The 20,522-nt window shown below is 35.4% G+C and overlaps 1 protein-coding gene across 10 annotated transcripts in view; it reads right to left on the bottom strand.

The window, feature by feature from the left end:
• LOC115454165 (calpain-B) overlaps positions 1 to 20,522 on the bottom strand; it is a 61,562-nt gene that overhangs the window by 18,557 nt on the left and 22,483 nt on the right. For 6 of the 10 annotated variants that reach the window (XM_037438203.1, XM_037438219.1, XM_037438208.1 and 3 more), the window contains exons 3-4: positions 5,576 to 5,752; positions 5,131 to 5,249 (exon numbers count right to left, since the gene is read on the bottom strand). In XM_037438203.1, the coding sequence (XP_037294100.1) occupies positions 5,131 to 5,249; positions 5,576 to 5,752 (296 nt within the window). Of the gene's footprint in view, positions 1 to 5,130; positions 5,250 to 5,575; positions 5,753 to 8,263; positions 8,426 to 8,800; positions 9,331 to 15,207; positions 15,295 to 20,522 lie in introns of those variants that run through there. The other 4 variants (XM_037438196.1, XM_037438189.1, XM_037438197.1 and 1 more) reach the window with 3 other exon arrangements.

Below are 20,522 nucleotides of genomic sequence, written 5' to 3'. Positions count from 1 at the left end.
TTATTGTCTCTATAATAAAAAAAAAACAGACGTCCCCGTGACCATTAAGGCCGCATAAACTTTGAAACGTCGGGACAAAGTTATAATATACAAAACCGCGATAAAATCCGTAAAATAGTTTTATTTCAATGTCTAACATTCGCGTAAACATAAGAAATTTTTATCTTGCTTACTTATACGACTACTTATAATATTACAATATGTGAAAATAATGTATGCTATGTATATTCTCTGTTGTAAATAAATAATAAACAATATTTCTAATATATAGAATAGAATATGTTGCGTACGTAGTACATACGATTATGATGTATAATTTTCCTTGTTATTCGACTTATTAGTATTTCTATATTTATTTAATACATAGTATAATGTGACCTCAAGATTATAGGTATTGTCTAATAATAAGTTTGCTGGAATTGTATTGATTTTTATTTCAGACTACGACTATTGAAATTACTTTATAAAATTTACTTTTTATACTGCGTTCATATAATATACAGAGTAGGACATCCAAACCCGGTATTTGCGAGATACGAGAGAGAACGCATACAGAGCGAATACAGGCTTTTATAAAGATGTAGTGAGATTAAAAACATACTTAAATACCTACGTGTAAAATTAACATAATAATAATGTGGTAAAAATAATATAAATTTAAGCAACAATAATTATGATTCGAATAATGGAATGTTTATATAATTTGCCTTTATAAATGTGCCTAAAATAATGCAAAGTTTTATAATAACATTGCAATCATTTATATGTTATTGAAAAATTTATCGCTATGTTACAGGAGGTTGTTATTATAAAAATAATTTATCGCTATGGGAAAAAACATCAGAATATTTGGACTTGTTTTTTCGTTCGTTAACTTTAGTTTTAATTAGTATTTTTAACTGACTTCAAAAATGGAAGAAGTTTTGTACCTATGTTATTTATAAAGATCTACATTCTAAAGAATGCGTTATTTTTTTTTAATGTAAAATATATATTTTTTTCATTAACTGTTTGTGATATTAGCGACTCTTGATTTCGGTAATTTTTCATGTTTACTTTCACATATTTTTCTTTCTTTTTACTATATTATATAGTATATACTATACTAAGTACGAACTAATACTTTTTTATTTCCAAAAATAAAAAATAGCATTACTGCTGCCGTTAGTTATACTAGACAAAAAAAAATACGATGTCATAAAATTATCCCCAAAAATCAAATTTTTGGTCAATTATTTTACATTGATTCATAACTTTGGTTTTGTATCATCCATTGTGTCAATTCATACAACTTGTTTATTGTCACAAGATTAATACATGAATAAATAAACTTGATAGTTTCTACTTATACGTCTTATTGTCATTCATTAAATAATCACTTCATACACACATTTAGTATTCATCGATGAACGACAATCTGAGTGATCTATGTAGTAATAGGGGACCGGAATCATTTTTGTTCTTTATTATTATCAAATACTAGCTTTTGCTCGCGGCTCCGCCCGCGTTATAAAGTTTTTCAGGCTAAAGTTTTCCGTTATAAAAGTAGTAGTTTCCCGGGAGCCTTTGTTCTTCCCAGGGTCTTAAACTGTTTCCATACCAAATTTCATCTTAATACGTTGGGTAGTTTTTGAGTTTAACACGTTCAGGCAGACAGATGCAGCGAGGGACTTTGTTTTATAATATATATTTTTAGAACTTTTTAAGAGGAACAATCTCGTCATACATCATTATTGCATAACTTTAACCGTTTACGCAGCGCACGCAACGGAAGCTCTCAAAACTAATAATTTTTCCCCGTGTTTGCAACATGTTTCATTACTGCTCCGCTCCTATTGGTCATAGCGTGATGATATGTAGCCTATAGCACTCCACAAACAAAGGGCTATCTAACGCAAAAAGAATTTTTCAGTTTGGACCGGTAGTTCCTGAGATTAGCCATTACTGCTCCGCTCCTATTGGGCATAGCGTGATGATATATATAGCCTATAGCACTTCACGAACAAAGGGCTATCCAATACAAAATATATTTTTTTAGTTCGAACCGGTAGTTCCTGAGATTAGCCATTACTGCTCTGCTCCTATTGGGTATAGCGTGATGATATATAGCCTATAGCACTCCACTAACAAAGGGCTATCCAACGCAAAAAGAATTTTTCAGTTCGGACCGGTAGTTCCTGAGATTAGCCATTACTGCTCCGCTCCTATTGGGTATAGCGTGATGATATATAGCCTATAGCACTCTACGAACAAAGGGCTATCCAACGCAAAAAGAATTTTTCAGTTCGGACTGGTAGTTCCTGAGATTAGGCATTACTGCTCCGCTCCTATTGGGTATAGCGTGATGATATATAGCCTATAGCACTCCACGAACATAGGGCTATCCAACGCAAAAAGAATTTTTCAGTTTAGACCGGTAGTTCCTGAGATTAGCGCGTTCAAACAAACAAACAAACAAACAAACAAACAAACAAACAAACAAACAAACTCTTCAGCTTTATATAATAGTATAGATTTACGTTATATAAATTACAACACAGAAAGAATTATTTAAATCCGGTAAAAAATCAACAAGTTATAAGTCTTTTAATTTCGGTAGAAGGGGTAAGTAACAAGAAACAGAAAAGAGGCGCAATACCCACGTGTGACGTCATCGGGCATTACGAAGCGTGCGAAAGAAAGAGATGAAGCGATATCTCCACTTCGCGCCCACTTCGGCACATAGTAATATTTGAAATATGAATTACTGGCTCATTTTTTAACCAATTTTAATGCAGTTTTCGCAGGAGGGTTTCTTTTTCGTATTATCAACCATTTCATATAGAATAATGTACAAAATCGAACACAGGCCGGTCCCCTATTGTTACTACGTGTTGTGTCCATAGTTTTTGGGGGGATTTATATATATATTTTTTGTAATTCCTTTGTCATTTACATGCCCCTCGTATACATACCCCATTTCTTCCTTTTTTTGGCAATTCAAACTATTGCTGTATATATAGAGCGGGGCATATTTATACGATATGACAAATCAATCAGTGTTTTTGTATCTACATTTAAAATAAAATGTATTTCTCACGTACAAAAGAAAAATTTTACGTTGTATGATTGTAAAATGTAGGTAGATATTGTAACTTTGACTTTGCGGATGACCAACACCTCAGTCCGCCCCGTGACCACGAAGGCTGCAGTCTTCAAAACGTCGAAAAACAAAAACATAAAAACCGCGAAAAAATTCGAAAAATAGTTTAACCCTTAATTTGGCAAAGTATAAAATACTATAAAACCTGAATTTTGTCATCAGAAATGTTATTTATACACATAAAACGACTATAGAAAAATTTGAAAAAAAATCTGAAAAGCTTGGTTTTCCTGAAAACTCATGTATGCCACAACATACACCGCCAACTACTCAAGAATATAAACCGTAAATGTGTTGTATGCAGGGGCATACATTGCCAATTACTGTAGGTACTGACTACGTATGTAAAAAAAAAACAACTATTATATTTATTATTTATTTTTATAAAAAAATACATAGAAATTACGTAGGCACATGGTAATCTAGTTGACAATTACGGGAATTTTTGCCAGACACGAAACTTGCTTTTGTCCCTTTGTATGGGATCATCATCTCATCGATGCTGAATCTCCTTTCATTTTCTTGAGCTAAACAATTGTCTCTTATTTTTTGCGCTAACGGTCTAACTTTATAGTATCTGTCAGAATCTTGTACATTGTTGTCAACAAAATGTAAAAAACGACGTATTTGTTGATAACGTTTTAGTGGCATCAAATCAGCCACAAGTTTGTATCTATATCGCAAACTCTAATAATCAGTATAAGACGGCATGCTTACAACACCCATAATGATATGAATCGCTAAAAAATCCTGTAATTCGTCTTCAGTCAAACCCAGAGTAGGTCCAGTTTGAGATATTGCATACGTATTTGTTTGTTCGACAATATCTGTCAAAATGTCTGGGGAAAAAAACTTGTAGAAATACTCCAGGGGAGTTAGGACTGTGACGCTCCCGATAGGTTCCGATTCCTCTTCTATAGAAGCCACGTGTCGAAACACAGCTTTTTTCCAATTATAACTAAGAGTAAACTTTTGCATTCGTCTAGGCCGTTTAGCAACATGAACAGTGGGACGTTGTGATCTTGTTTTTCTGGAAATACGTGATGTGGAGGAGGCATTCGTCGACATGCTAGGTGTTACCAAACCAGGGGGTGCATTAGGTGCAATTAGTGTAGCAGTTGCAGGAGTAGCAGGGGTTGCAGGCGTTGCGGGAAATGAGGGAATATCACTCAGTACTGGTACTTGACTAAAATTCGGTTCTAGAGATGGGCTTGAATAAACATTTCGGAAAATTGGTGTAAGGCGAACATTTTCGCTGGTGGGGTCTTCATCATCTAGAAGATTAAGTCTTTCTAAAGAGCTATCAATTGAGGGTGCAGAGGAGCTGGACATGAAAAGCGGTGTGTGCACACGTATTTCGTCTTCAATATCAGAATGTTCACTATCATCAGAGGGTGCATTTTGAGCAGGGACAAGCGCTAAAATTCTACCACCACGAGTTTCAAGCTTTTGCTGCAGACAAAGAAAAAAATGCTAATATACAAACTAAGCAAAGCAAAACCCTAAAATTGGCAATGTATGCCCTGACATACAAATTAAATAGGGGTATTTTTTTACAAACTTGGCAATGTATGTCACAGCATACATCATGTTAATATCCAAAATAACACCAATGTAAGAAGTTAGAACTGCAAACTTATTAGACAAATTATATAATCATGATATCAAGCATAGGATTCAGTTGTGAAACTTTTCCCAAACTGGGTAATAATCAATAAAATTATATAAATAACTTGGAGAGAACAGCTGACGGCCGCCGGTACGCCATTTTCGTCAACTAATGTCAAAACTAGTGATACCAGATACCTGTTTTATATTTTCTACTAAAAGTTGTTTAGGTTGCAAGGTGATAAAAATATAATTTTACGTTATTTATGTATTTTCTAATACAAAATATTTTTTTAAAGTTGATGTATGTTGGGGCATACATTATCAAATTAAGGGTTAATTTTAAAGTACAAAAAGTATAATACGCTTAGTGTACTCACTTGCGATGCAAAGTAAGGTTGGCAACAGCTGCAAGCAGCCAGCAGTCGCCCAGCTCCCCCTGCTGCACGTCGAAACGGCTGTACCCTTCCACGAACAGCTGCGGGTTGTCACTGATCTCCTGCGAAACAAAACAATGTAAATCCGGTTACAACAGGCCGGCTTAATTGTGACGATTGGCGAGGGGTTAGTCAAAATTCCATGTGGACTTTATTTACCATCAGCTGCAGTAGGTTCGCTTTTCCGAATGACTAGACGCAGCTCAGATGCGGGGGCAGAAGGTTATATCCCTCCCTATCCTGCTTATCTCTTTAATTGTTCAGGAATCTTATTCACCATACGAAACGCAAAGGCAAGCCGCTTCAGATTGGTTTACTTTTATCAAACCCCACTCCATTCTTGCTTCTCCTATACCTTCGTATATTTAATATTATCCTGTTAACTCACCCCAGGCCTAAGCCAAGTGATGGGCCGGTCAAGCCTCTCCTTGTAGTAGAGGCTGCGGTCCACTGCGGGAAACTCTGGGTCCTCGAACAGCCTGCCTTCGGCTAGACACCGCGAGCGGATGTCCTTGAAGTCCTGGTACGTCGCCGGACCGAAACTCGTCGGGCGGGTTTCGCCTAGCTGTGAGAGAAGGTTGAATTTAAAACAGATTCCATAGAGTATTAATACGACGTTTGGACACTAAATAAGACTTGAGCCAAATTTTATGCAATATTAAGTTATCGTATACATATTTCGAATCAGTGTTTTTAGTGTGTCTCTCGTTTTAAGTTTTCAAAAAAAAAAATCGCTTGACAGCCGTTTTCAATAAACGATCCCAATCTCAATCTTCAATCCGATTCCGAGTATGAACCAATCACAATAACTTATTTGTAAGCGTGTCAAAAAACCTTTGTTCTGATTGGTCTATTTTTGAGATAGATCGAAAAAGCGATTGGAATTGTTTATTGAAAATGGCGGTGTATCAATTATCCTTTCAGCCATGATCGAATGGCTGTATATCTGTCCGTTTGTAATTTAATTTTTTACGGTATGTTATGATCTGCAACAGGTTGCGGTGCAATTTTACAGAATATGTTTCATGATACTGCATATATTGGTAAATAAAAATGGTAAATATAAATAACATTAGGCTACGGAACATTTGTCCGTCTTATTGTCCGGTTAATTATTTGAAAAAAAAAATAAAAAAATAATATTTTTTATATACAGTTTTTTGCCAGAATTACTAAACTTGTCTTCCTTCCTTTCATTATATTATCGCGAGATTTCTAATTTGTGTTGCGATAAGAAAAAATGTAGAATGTAATAACTATCCGCCGTCCAATATACATTCCTAATACCCTTTTTTCGATCCATCGTTAAAATTGACCAATCAGAACAGAGTTTTTTTAATGCTTTCAAATGTCAATTTTTTATTGGTTTAATTTCCGGATCGGATGGGAAATTAGTAATTACGCTTGAAATCGTTTTTTGAAAACGTGTGCATTTAGTTACTAAAATAATGCTATTTTTATAGCTCTGTCTGACGTTATAGAGATTTGGCAACGATTATGTCGGAGTTAAAACAACTGAACTTGTTTGTATGAAAATATCCTATATGTAAATTGAATGTGCACTCTTGTTGAAATAAAATTAAAATGTACGTCACAAATTTATCAACTATACATTAAAACAAACTCCCCTTTTCTGTCTGTCTGTATGTTAACGATTTTTTCAAATTCTACTTAACGGATTTTTATGAAATTTGGTATAGAGATAGTTTAAGATCTTGGGAAGGTTATAGGCTACTCTCTATACAGAGAAAATATATAGCGGGACCTTTATCCTTCTTTTAAGGCGTGAGCAAAAGCTAGTTATAAATATATCTAGAAACGATTATGTCACAGTTAAAAAAACTGAACTACGATTTTTATATGAAAATATCTTGTATATGAATTGAATGTGCATTTTTGTTAAAAGCAATTCTCAAATGTATAGTTATAAATACAGCGTCGTCCCCTATCACATGATGGGAAGGATATAAACATAGATCAATTTGAATCTACTAGTTGCGTCCCTGCCTAATCTTTCGAGGCAAGGCGTAAGCTAATTTTAATATTTCATAGCTTTGATTTGATTTTTTCTTCATTGAATTTCGGCCACGGCGGCCAATCTCAACGGATATCAGCCAAATACGCAGGAGATATATTGTACAAGCGTGTGCGTATTACACAGGTGCACTCTCTGTTCCTTCTCTCTCATAGTCCGGTGAGACGACAATCCGACATGACCGGAGAGAGATCAGGTGTAGGTCCAACGGCTTCACGTGTATAAAGCTTGCTATTCATCACATAAAGAACCAGTAATTGGTATGCGTATGTATAAATAACTTGCACGTAATGACATAAACATTGCAATATAACAAAAACATTCCTGGGTAAAGGAAAAATATCGGCGCTAACTCGCACACCGCAAGGGAGATAGTTACAATGTATATTAGCCTTAGGAATAATTAATTTATAGTTCAATTTAATTTATATAAGTGTTAACAAAGTGTTATGTGCATTATTACTAGGTTTTACCAAGTTTCTAGTTATTCGGTTAGTTAAAATAAACAGTAACTAAAATAGTTTGCATTTTATTTTGATTAGATAAACCGCCGTGATTTTTAGTAAGAAAATGACATTTCCTAATAGGTTTCAATAGTTTTTAACGGTAGCAAAAGGGTGTCGAATGAACTACCGAGACGAATGTCCACTGGTTCGAATTCTAGGGACACACACCTCTGACTTTTCTAAAATTATGTGTGTATTTTTGTGAATTATTGCTTGCTTTAACGGTGAAGGAAAACATCGTGAGGAAACCTGCATACCTAAGAGGTTCTTTATAGGAATTTTAAGAGTGTGTAAAATCTATCTACCAATTCCCACTAGGCCAGCGTGGTGGACTAAGGCCTAATCCCTCTCAGCAGTAGAGAAGGCCCGTGCCTAGCAGTGGGACAGTATAAAATACAAGACTAATATTTTTGATTATTAATAAAATAGGTTTTCGAATGCACCGCATCTAATATTAATACTTACTTAGTAATTAGCTAATAAAGTACTAGCCATTTCATCATACTAAACTGTAACTATAAAATTCAGAACGCACCCAAAACAGTCGTTCGCCCGTGGGCATGTACATTTCACTCCCTTTGTAGCTGACGGGCATTTTCAGCTTAAATTCCTTGTGTGACACTACTTTCGAGAGCCTCTTCTTAGTATTCACTGTTGGTTTTACATTCTTGATCAATTTTGGTGTGCTGTACTGATTCTTGAAAAACAATTTACGTTATTTTTTAATTTGAGTTCGATTTCGCAAAAATTGTCAGGCATTTTGGTGTTTGCATTTAATAATTAGAAAAAGTAATTATTTACATTAATATATGACTTAATATTAACAAAGGGTGTAGTTAATTCATATGCCATTCTTTAAATTACTTCTGTTTATCTTCTCAATAAAATTGATGTAATGTTATCGAAAGTAATTAAACAAGAATAAATTTACATTATAACTTGAAATTACATTATTACTGTTATGAGGCTATAATTAAAAACAAACATAGACACCTTTCTAATAATCTTGGTAAATTTGAGACTACATATTTGCCTGAATGTATATGATACTGACAAAATTTGCGAAATCTACCTTCGTGTATGGCACAGCTGCCAATTTATGAGAAGCAGCATTAACTTCGACATTCTCCTTCACTTCTTCTCTATCATTTGCCACTTTCTTCGCCCAAAACGGTCTATAGAAGCTATTCTTTCGAACCTTCGACGGTTGGTATGTACAGTCAGACACTCGCGCCTTCTTGAAGTCTTCGAAAAACTTCGTAAAGAAACCAGAAGTGCTTTTTCCACCTTGAGGTTTTGTTTTAGGGCTCTCCCTTTGCGATTGGATGATCCTCCCAGATTTTGGCGACTCTATCGACACACATTTTTGTTTCCATATTGTAGTTCTTTCCGTTGCGTTCGTGGTCGTGCGAAAACTTGACCGGTACGAGACCTCTTCTCTGTTGAGTTTCAAAAATGACGTTTCTGCCACTTCCGCCGCCATTTTTAGCACTATTTATTCACAGTTTATAATGACTGGCTTTGTTTTAATAATCACACAGTCTTTGAAAATTCATACCAACTACCAAGATACCATTTGCTATCAACGTTTTGCTGTAAGTTCTGAATAATATAGTTTTATTTAAAACTTGTTATTTTTCAAAGTGTTTCCTGACCAACTCCTTGATATAGTTTGCAAAGCGCTAATCATATTCTCATTAACAAGGAAAAAGAACTATTGTTATCGATATTTTTAATGAACGTTTATCCGATGTTTGTTATTTTTTAGGTCATGTTTGATCCTATTAGTAGGTTAACTACACATTCACAGTGTTTGCTAGTGTTAATTAGAACACTAAATCAATAAAACAGTTTGATCGATATGTAATTATATTTATTAAAAATATACTCATATAAATAAATGTCTGTTCTTTGAGGTCGGTTAAAAGGGCGGGAAAAGAGAATAATGTTAACAAAACGAGAGATGAAAGAATGTTAATTCTTGTATTAAGACTTGTGAGTTTAGAATATATACAAATATAAGATCATAAGATAATATCGTTAAATTCGCTCGGTCTCCACGATATGTAATATTATATGATGTGCATCGATTATACTTAAAAGATAAAATAAAGATTCAGTACCTACTCTCTGTGGTGTTATTTATAATTCTAAGAGCATCATCTAAATACGTTAAAAAAATATGACGATTTAAAACGGTTTTAGTCACAATTTATCTAATTTATTCACAATTTCCTGGAATCGGATGTAAAAGCTTTTACAGTGTTAGGAAACGATAACGGCTTATCAAATGGTTTATCGATGTATTTACTTGACGTTTTTGCGATCGAGCCCTTGCTAAAAGGCGATAGATTATGGACATTTTTAAGTTTACAATTCTTAAAAAATATTGAATATTATAACTCGAAACTGACGCTGTAGGCAAGACGTTTGTTGGCGAGCCTCGTAATAAGGAAAATAATTTAAAAACAGCTCCCGAATTTAAGAACGTGTATGTACGAAGAAGAAGAAAACTTTGTAATTCAAGGTATCGGATGATGTTTTTTCTATTTATGGGCGGTCGTATGGCTTACCAGGCGTACGACAAGCTCGTCTCGTCATTCAAAATTTCAATATATATATATATATGTCGTCATCGAGTTGATTTTTAAATGGAACGCCAATGCCATCTTATGGCATTCGACAGAATCTTCGCTACACAGCGCAATGAGGATGTCAGACGACATCAAGAAGGCCGAAAAGCTAGCAGTCAAAGAGAATGACAAGCCTATGAAAAATTAGTAATTCAGTTGGTTTTAGATCAAGTGATCAAATAATATTATTGGAGACTAGTGCTGTGGGTGCGTGGAGACTGTCTCGCGTTCCGTAGTAGTTTGTGTTGTTGGAATTATAATTGTTTTGGGACAAAAACTACAACTACTAAAATCTGACATCGGCTATTGTGATCTGACATATCCCCACATACGCCCACGATACTTAGTAGTAATAAGCTATGGAAGACGATAACGAGCATACACCTAGCCTGCCGTTATCAGAAGAGGGATCGATGTCGGATCAAAATAAAAATTCGGAAAGTGACCGTTGGCGTGCTATGTTTGAACAACAAAATGCAAACATGCGAGCATTGATTGAGGCATTACAAACGCAAAAGACGACCAATGCAGTTAATTTGCCGGAGTTTGATAAGACGGACCCGGATAAGACGGACACGGACGCGAGATCTTGGTGCGCAACAGCGGACTTATGTTTTGCTGATAATCCGATGCAAGGAGGCCAACTTATCGTTGTGATCAGCAAGGCCTTGAAAGGGATAGCGTCAACATGGCTATCGCAAATTGCATACCACGGCATAACTTGGAGTGAGTTCAAGGAACTTTTTACGAACAGATTTGTTCCGACGGAAACCTTAGCGGGTTCCCTCACAAACCTGCATATTGACAAACCAAATGACAAAGAGACGTTGGTTGCTTATGCGAACCGTTTGTTGTCGTCGCTCATTAATCGATGGAAACAAATCGATAAGGAACAAATTGCAGTGGCTACTGTACTCGCTCATGTCTCTCAATTTGATTCAAGATTGCAGCGGTTGGCATTCACTAGTAACATTACGACAAGAGACAAAATGCTAAAAGAACTTCAATCCTTTGCGTATCTAAAGCGAAAAATGAGCTCCCCTAGTGAGACCTTGAATACATCTGACGTCAAACGAGCAAAGATGCCACAAATAAAGTGCTTCAATTGCGACAAACCGGGTTACAAGCGATCCGAATGTAGAAGCAAACCGAATGATGGTACAGGAAATCCTCCAGTAGCGACGGTGACTAGTCAAGTAGCACAGCAGCTGGTAGCGAAGCCCCTAGTTTGCTACAAGTGTGGCAAACCGGAACACATCGCCATGCGCTGTACGAGCGGTGGTAGTCAAGCAGACGGTGGCGGCAAGAGCGAGGTGCGTACACAGCGACGGGTGAACCTGTGTGCAGTTCAACCTCCTATGGCACCTTAGAGTATAATGGTCAGTTGCACTGTTTTTATTATAATTCTGGTGATGAGTGCTCGTTGATTAAAGAGTTTTAATGCAAAATTTTCAGGTAAACGATTTAGTAATGTGATATTGGTATGACTGGTATCGGACATTCACGATTATTATGCACAGAACAAATATTGTTTTACATAATGATTAACGATCATCCTATTGAAATCTTATTTCACGTTTTACAAGATGATTAGTTACAAAGTGGCATAATGATTGGTCGGGAGATTTTAAATTTAGTCTTTTCTATAAACATGACTGCGACCGATTTTACTTTACATAAAGTTAAAGTTTTAAATTCAATGTGTAACATTGCCAAATAGATAATTAATTCTACTGTAGGTGATACGAGTCTCATAGGGGCTGAAAAATCGCGACTTTGAGAAATTTTTAGAGGTTATGCAAAATGTTTTATAACCGGTATGCCGACAATTCGCGTGTCTATAGGTAAGCTTAAAATTAAGTTAATACATCCCAACCGTAGGGTACAACAGCGACCATATAGAATGTCGTTTGATGAGCGTAGGGTTCTTCGTGAGCGCGCGAAAGAGCTTTTAGACGCTCGCTGTTGTCAACTCTATAAAATAGTTTAGACAGTATCTACTTACACGAAGTTTTCTGAAGGTGATTTCGTTTTATTAGAAAACGAGGAGCGAAATCAGACTAAATTAGACCCAAAATTTAGAAGTCCGTTTAAGGTGATTGAAGTTTTGCGTGGTGATTATTTCGTTACACGTTGCAAGCTTTGAATTTTAAACGTAAATAGAAATATGCTTATGATCGATTACGTAAGATGCCAGAGAGACATGTACCAGTCGAAGTAGAAATTCATGAGATTCCCAATGCTGATGAGCAAAGTTAAGTTAATTATAGTGTGAACACGAGTGTGAACTCTATCGGCCGTAGATAGTCGACCTGCTAGTGGATGATACGTAGTCGTAGCCCGTTGGAAGTCGGTGTCTCTTGGGGTAACCCAAGTAGTCCGTGGGTGTGCGGTGGGCGTACATCTCTAGTGGAGGTCGTGGTCTGCAGAGACCGTCCCGTGTGTAGTCTGAGAGGGATGCACACGTGCGTTTTACGTGGATCGTAAAGACGCGTCAGAGAGAGAAGTTAGTGATGACTCTTCGGCTGAGAGAGGCCGTGGCGATAGAAGTTTTACTCGGGTATTTTAAGAATTAAAAACACTGGCAAGTTTATTAATGATCCGAGTGAATTGTTATAAGAGATAACGATGGTACATGGCTCTTCGCGTTACAATGTTGTGATGAGTGTAACACGATTGAGGTATCTAGTTAATGGGTTCAATAGAAGAAATGTACGTTAGAGTTTATAAGGTTGCATAGTTTGTTTTATTACTATTTTTGTGATATTTAGTAGAGATATCATGGTCAGGTATGACCGAGCGTTATGCAACAAGGATACTTGGTGTTGGTTTTGTCGACAGGTTAACACACGTGGACGTGTGCAAGCAGGATGGCCGTGTCGTCATCGAGTTGATTTTTAAATGGAACGCCAATGCCATCTTATGGCATTCGACAGAATCTTCGCTACACAGCGCAATGAGGATGTCAGACGACATCAAGAAGGCCGAAAAGCTAGCAGTCAAAGAGAATGACAAGCCTATGAAAAATTAGTAATTCAGTTGGTTTTAGATCAAGTGATCAAATAATATTATTGGAGACTAGTGCTGTGGGTGCGTGGAGACTGTCTCGCGTTCCGTAGTAGTTTGTGTTGTTGGAATTATAATTGTTTTGGGACAAAAACTACAACTACTAAAATCTGACATCGGCTATTGTGATCTGACATATCCCCACATACGCCCACGATACTTAGTAGTAATAAGCTATGGAAGACGATAACGAGCATACACCTAGCCTGCCGTTATATATATATAGAACAAATAAAAAAATAATAGAATAATGTCGGTAGAAATTATTAAATGGTTATGGTCATTGAAAGTATAATTGGGATGCGATTAGTCCATTTGTTGCTGTGAAACGTTGCAGGCGTAGAAATGAACAACGCTTTTTTGCAATTGTTAAAGTAAACAAAAATATTACGTTAAAGACTATCTTAGTATTATCGCTAGGATGTGTCATTTTCATACATATTATTAGCGTTAACGATTGAAGAAAGGCAATTCGTCTCTGACCCCAAGTTTTTAAGGTAGACCTGATAGTATGTCGTTCGATGTAGATCGCATGCAACAGGTCGGAGGATTTGGGAGGCCTGTGTTACACAATAAATATTGTGTGGCTGAAGACGATAAAATCATAATGATTATGAAGAATTATATAGAATCATATTACACAGTTCATATTTTTGACTAGTTATATATAATTATGTGAAATGTTTTTACAGAAATATAGTCTTATTTACGTTGTAATAAGAGATATCATCAAATCATTATCTAAAGAAACAGTAATATTATAGAAATACGAATGATTTTCATTTGTTTTTAGATCGGTAATGACAAAATCTATACTAAAATAATAAAGAGGAACAGCTTGTGAGTATTTAGGGACTAATCTCTGGAACTACTAAACAGATTTTGAAAATTGTTTCACTAATAGAAAGCTACTTTATTCCCGAGTGCTATAAACTATTTTTTTTCGGAAAAAAATATTTTTACGCGAGCAAAGCCGCAGGCAAAGTTAGTCAATTATAATACTAAAAATGTTCCGTTTTAAGCATCAATCAGTGACAGTAATAGGGGCAGTTTCAAGGCTTTTACAACTAGCGATCGATTGCCGCTGTTAGTCCTCTTGGCTTAATCAAATATTAATGCTCATTAAACTAGCTCGTTGTGACCGAAAATTTAGTTCCTTTGTAAAATTTAAAAAAGTACAGGACGAAACTTATATATTTTGATATGTACTTTACCATAGCTATGCAAAAAATTTGTACCTAAGTTAAGATAGGCAAAATTAAAAAAATCGATTTCAAACGTATAACAATTAAAATAATATTTATTGGCTGTATGATTCGTTATACCTTTGCCTACTTTGGTGGGAAAATAATAATAATGATTATTCTAAATAACCGCGATACTAGTAATAGATAGGTATAAACTTGCCTATATTTTAAACGTATTTTACATTAGGTGCGTTTCCTGTTTTGCATGTTAGAGTTGGTTTGCGGTTTTGTAACCATGTTTCAAATTATTTATAGTTATTATGTAATTGTATGTATATTTATTGCTTTCAATATTACTAATATTATAAATGAGAAAATTTGTAACGGCATTTGGATGTTTGATAAACGAAATATCGCACAATCATGAAAGCATTAATTTAATTTTCTATAAACAAACTTTTATAATTTTTAATTTAATAAAAGTAAAATTACTAATTAAATAACTTTAAAATATATCTCTTTTATATGATATTTTAATTGATTAGAAATTTTTAATTCTTTTTAAAAATTTAAAAAATACTTTTCTATATTACTCAGAACAACAGCACTGAAATAAATTGTATTCACAATATTCACTGTTTAAACTATTAGAACACACTACCACAACGACAGATCGCGTATAACTGAAATATTGAGTGACACTCGTTGATAACAGCCCTCTATTATGCGTTGTGTACATGTATATACTATATATAGTTATTGTATTCCCTTGGAGAGTTACTAATGCATTACAGGTTTGGGTTAATTAGTGTTGGGAGGTGTCGGCTTAACGGCTTGTTTTGAGTGCCGTACGCTAATGGTTCTGTGAGAAGCCTATTTTCACCAGAAAAATATAAAACCTGCTTTTAGAGATCAATTATGATTTTTAAAGTTAATTAGTGCAAGAAATTAGTTCCATATTTCACCACGACAGAGCGAGGTTTTATATTCCTGATCAGGATGTAGCTTACTGTGCGAATTACTATAGTTTCGATATTTAGTATAAGTTAGAATACTAGTGGGTCAGCTGATACATTATGGAAATTGTAGCTGATTTTTACACAATAAGTGTTATAATAGGGGATGTCTTGGATGATCAGCAGATTTAGCATTGATATTTTTTTTGTTTTCGCGAAGAAAGTTATCTACCACTACCGCCCAGCCTTCACAGAAGGAAAAGGGGGCGGGTGATTGGACGGACCGGTGTCCAAAGACTGGCAAACCTCAGCCGTAAGCCATCGACTAGACGTAGAGCGGCCCGGAGAGGTGGTAAACGTGGAGCGACCGCCGGCCCGAGTCCCTAACACTATAATCCAATGCACAGCAATTCCGACCTAACTACCCTGCAGGATTTAGTACTTTTTATAACGAAATCATGGATTATCGAAATGCGTTTTTTTAACCGCCAGTGCGCGCGTACACTAACTATATTAATAGTTTACTCATAATCCCCAGACTTGTTAAACGAAGGACGTAATATAATAATTATTTATTATAAGTAATTTCTTAATGTATGCGTGACATGCGACACTTATAATTATTATAATGTGAAGGTTTTCTATATGTCCCAATGGTAGAGTGCATTATCTTAATAATGCTAATAGTATTACAAATATAGGAGTGAACGTATGTTTGATGTAATAAAAGCATACATTCCTGAATGGATTTTGATAAAATTTGGCCCACACAGATCCAAGTGGCGAAGAAGGAAATTATCCGTAACTCAACATGATATATATCGACGGTTAAAAGGCTAATTGACGTAAACGACATTTTTTGGATTTTTTTAACTAGTTTCAAAAAACAAAGAAAAATAACTCAACACAACAATATATAGACGGTTGAAAGGCTTTTTGACGTAAGCGACATTTTTTTTAATTTAACTAGGTTAAAAAAACAGAAAAATAACCCAACACAACAATATATATAGATGGTTGAAAGGCGTTTTGCTGTAAGCGACATTTTTTCGAAAAAAATTTAACTAGGTTAAAAAATATAGAAAAATAACCCAACACAACAACATATATAGATGGTTGAAAAGTTAAATGACGTAAGCGACATTTTTTCGAAAAAAAATAAAATAAATAGGTTAAAAAAAACATAGAAAAAAGTGCTGATTTTAAATATGTAGGAAACTTAGTGTCGCTTACAAATGTCGCTTAAGTCAATTAGCATTATAACCGTCGATATATTCTTATATGCATAAATTAAGTCTACAAATCGTTCTAATGATAATTAGATATCATATGAATTATGAAAGGGATGTCAGCAAGAATCGGGTTATATGGACACTTCGCTACTGCTAGGTTCTGGATTGACATATATGTTATTTTTTTAGGTAAGAGTAAATATATCCTGTTTCTAATAAACGATTCCGAGAATAAACCAAGCAAAATAAGTAATAAAAATAAAAGCATGTCAAAAAACTTTGTTCTGATTAATCATTTTCCTGCCTCGGTGGCGTAGTTGTACTGCACGCGCGGTACGACAACGCTCTGAGGTCCTGGGTTCGAATCCCGGGTCGGGCAAAGTGATATTTGGGTTTTTCTGCTCAGTTTCAGCTCGGAGTCTGGACTGGGCTCGCTTCCTATCACATCATGGGAGGGAACACACTTGGCGAAAAGTGGGTGCCCTGGTTGCGCCTCTGCATTCTCCAAATCAATGCGTGATGTTGTGTGCGTGTGGTCATTTTCGCGATAAAATAAATCGCCTTAGAAAAATTTCATACAAATCGAACCCAAGACATGCCGGTGCACGAAGTAAGATGCAATAATTATAGTGATTTTAAAACAAAAAAAAAAGTAATTCTATTAACTTCTGTACGTTCAAGTAATTTAAAGTTTGAAATGAAACAAAGAGTTTTAATTTAAGAGTAATACGCATGACGCGCTCTAGTTCATTTGAATGAAGTGTTATTAACAACTAAGGTTTCCTCGCGGCTCCGTTCGCAATGTATGTCTCATTAAAGGTAACCCAATCACTGGAAAATACTTTGCTTATGGAAGGATATATTTTACATCCGCCCGGATAGCGACCCCCGTACACAAGTTGTTAAAACCCGCTATAGTGCCTCATATAATCGTGTCGCGTTCCTGTGTACATCTGGTTCCAACAGGCCGGCATAACTGTGTCGACTGTCGAGGGGTAATCATCTCTTGTCAGTCGACATTCTATTGGACCCCACTCCACTTACTATCAGGTGCATAAGGTTCAGTTTGCCGTGCACGTATTAAAAAAAAAACAATAAAAATTTTCATTCGTTATTCCACAACAGCATAGTCACTGAAATAATCTTAAGAATAAGTTCAGTTGCCGCAAACATTTTCCAGGGGCCACAAACGCACAAACACCTTTAAATGAAGGTATAACTTATTTCGACGGTCCCTACGTATAGTATTGTATACATGTCGAATATACATCGCTTGTTTAGTGTTATATATGTATTACCATGGCGATAAGCACTTCAATCCTGATTGTTTTAAATAAATGCAGTTCATTTTAATCGATTTTTTATTATTCTGAGCCATTTTACGTGTGTTCTGAACCCACACCACATCGCGTTGCTCACGCACTCAACCACCATGCATCTTTTAACTTGATTACCACGTACCATCAGGGCTAATAAAACCGACATGTCATAATGAACGTACCAATCAGCCGTAGTAAAATTGTCATTCAATTATGGAAAAAGGTGTGTCGTCATTGGTTAATTACATACAATTTTAACTGACTCCAAAAAACTCTTATTATGCATTTTCCACTTTATTTTATTTTTATTTACATTTATTAAGGAAACGAACATAACAATAGTACACATATCTATATATATAAAAATGAATCCCTATTTCCCTTGGTCACGTCATCACACGTGAACGGCTGGACCGATTTCAGATTTTTTTTGTTGTGTTTGCTATTGTCAAAAGAAGGTTCTTATGAAAGAACAAATTCAAAAAAAATTGCGCGGAAAATTAGAAAATTTAAGAAAACTTAACGACAATATTAGTTTTACACAACTGTCAATGGTTTGAAATAACGTCTATCGGGTCTACTAGTAAACTAGATAACATAGGTAACACAATCCAATAAAGTTTCTACAGACATTTAGCCCATAAAGGAGACAGCGGATACAAAAGAAGGAAATGAAATAAATACTAAACAGGTTAATATACAAATGAAATGAAAATATAAAAAAGTATAATTTAACTTTCTTTTATTATGCACTTGCCTCCGTCCTCTCTACACTACCCTATGGTTGACTGGGAGAGAATGCCACTAAGTCCGCCTGTATACTACGTGTACTCTGTGTATATAAATAAATAAGGAGGAGGTACTCAATTCGTCATGTATTTTTTTCAATGTTTGTTACCTCAGAGCATGGTTATTTGTTACCATCTTCATCTTCAACTCGGTCATTATTTTTTTAATTATAATAATAAACAGATTAGTCGCATAGATTTTTTTCAAACTCGGTTCAGTAGTTTGATTTTTAAACTAACGGTATACAGTCATATCTTTTGATGGCGTTGACTTACAAGTTTGATTTTTCACAGCTGAAATAGACCGTAGACTTACTCCTTTATTCATTGAGTTGTATCTCAATATTAGCCAATCACAACGGTCCTATAGGTGCGCGAAGGCTGCCATGCCATCAGTACTGAGAAACAGACTTGTTACCACAGCTTTACTCAGTCCTTAGATAAAAAAACGTCTATGAATAAGGGGTTTCGTATTTAGTATAAATTTCAACTTTATAGCTTTACACGTTACTTAGAAAAGGGTCTTGATAAATTGAAAGACAGACAACAAAATCCTATAAGGGTTCCTTTTGAGTAACAGAATACTAGTTGCCTCGTCTGAACACAGTGGCCAGGCAATTCTCGCCTGTATTGCCAGCGATACTCGCCGCAAGAAACCCACTGCGTCTAATTTACGCAGAATAGACAGATGAACGCGGATACTTCCGAAACAATAACGATTGTTATACTAAACTAATTAATTAACCTATATTTTAATACGTCATTGGCCCACTTAGGTTTCAAGTCAAGGTTTAGGTAATCTAAGTCAAACATCAAACAAACCATTCCAGTTTCCACGCTCGGTGGGGGAGATAACCGCGTGACTAATTACGGACAGGCCGGCATAATTGTGACGATCGACGAGAACGGCGTCCTAATTTTCGTGGGACACTGTATCGTCAGAACTAGTACACATACATAGTATACGCTTGTTCCTTTTTCAGGAGTAGCAAGTATAACACACGCAGGATCACAGCTATTTATAACCCATTAAATAGAGGGCGAATTTCTATCCTAGAAGTGTACACAGTGGGATTTAATCCCGCGTTGGGTGGGAATCGCCAACACCTATATATAAAATTCCTGGCGAACATCACGATGTTATCACGATACGACTTTGCCTACCCTCAAGCTTATTTTTATTGCTTTGAATCACCGAATGAGCTTGTCGTTCGCCTGATAACAAGCGATACTATATATAAGCGATATAAGCGATAATATGTCAAAAAATATACATATAAGTTAAGTTACATTTTTAACACATTCTTATCTAGATGTTTCCACTTCCTAAGGATTAATAATGCCAAATATGTGTCGATGATTCAGAGAAATTCATGAAACAAGTTTACGCCCAATATTCCTGAGAGGATAGTGTTCGTTTGCTTTCAATCAGTAAATTATTTATTAAGTCACACCGATACTTCAAATAAGATTATTATTTATCAGTGTATATTATTTTCTTGTTCTAATTGCTTATTGTACACGTATCAATAACAGTGGCGAAAAGTAATATTTTTCGAAAGGTAACCCTACACAACATATACATGTGTGTTAATACGCAAAATACTCAACAA

Source organism: Manduca sexta, chromosome 2, assembly GCF_014839805.1.
Source record: "Manduca sexta isolate Smith_Timp_Sample1 chromosome 2, JHU_Msex_v1.0, whole genome shotgun sequence".
NCBI classification, from domain to species: domain Eukaryota; kingdom Metazoa; phylum Arthropoda; class Insecta; order Lepidoptera; family Sphingidae; genus Manduca; species Manduca sexta.
Note: the sequence above shows the minus strand (reverse complement) of the source record. Positions and strands in the feature narration are given on the sequence as shown.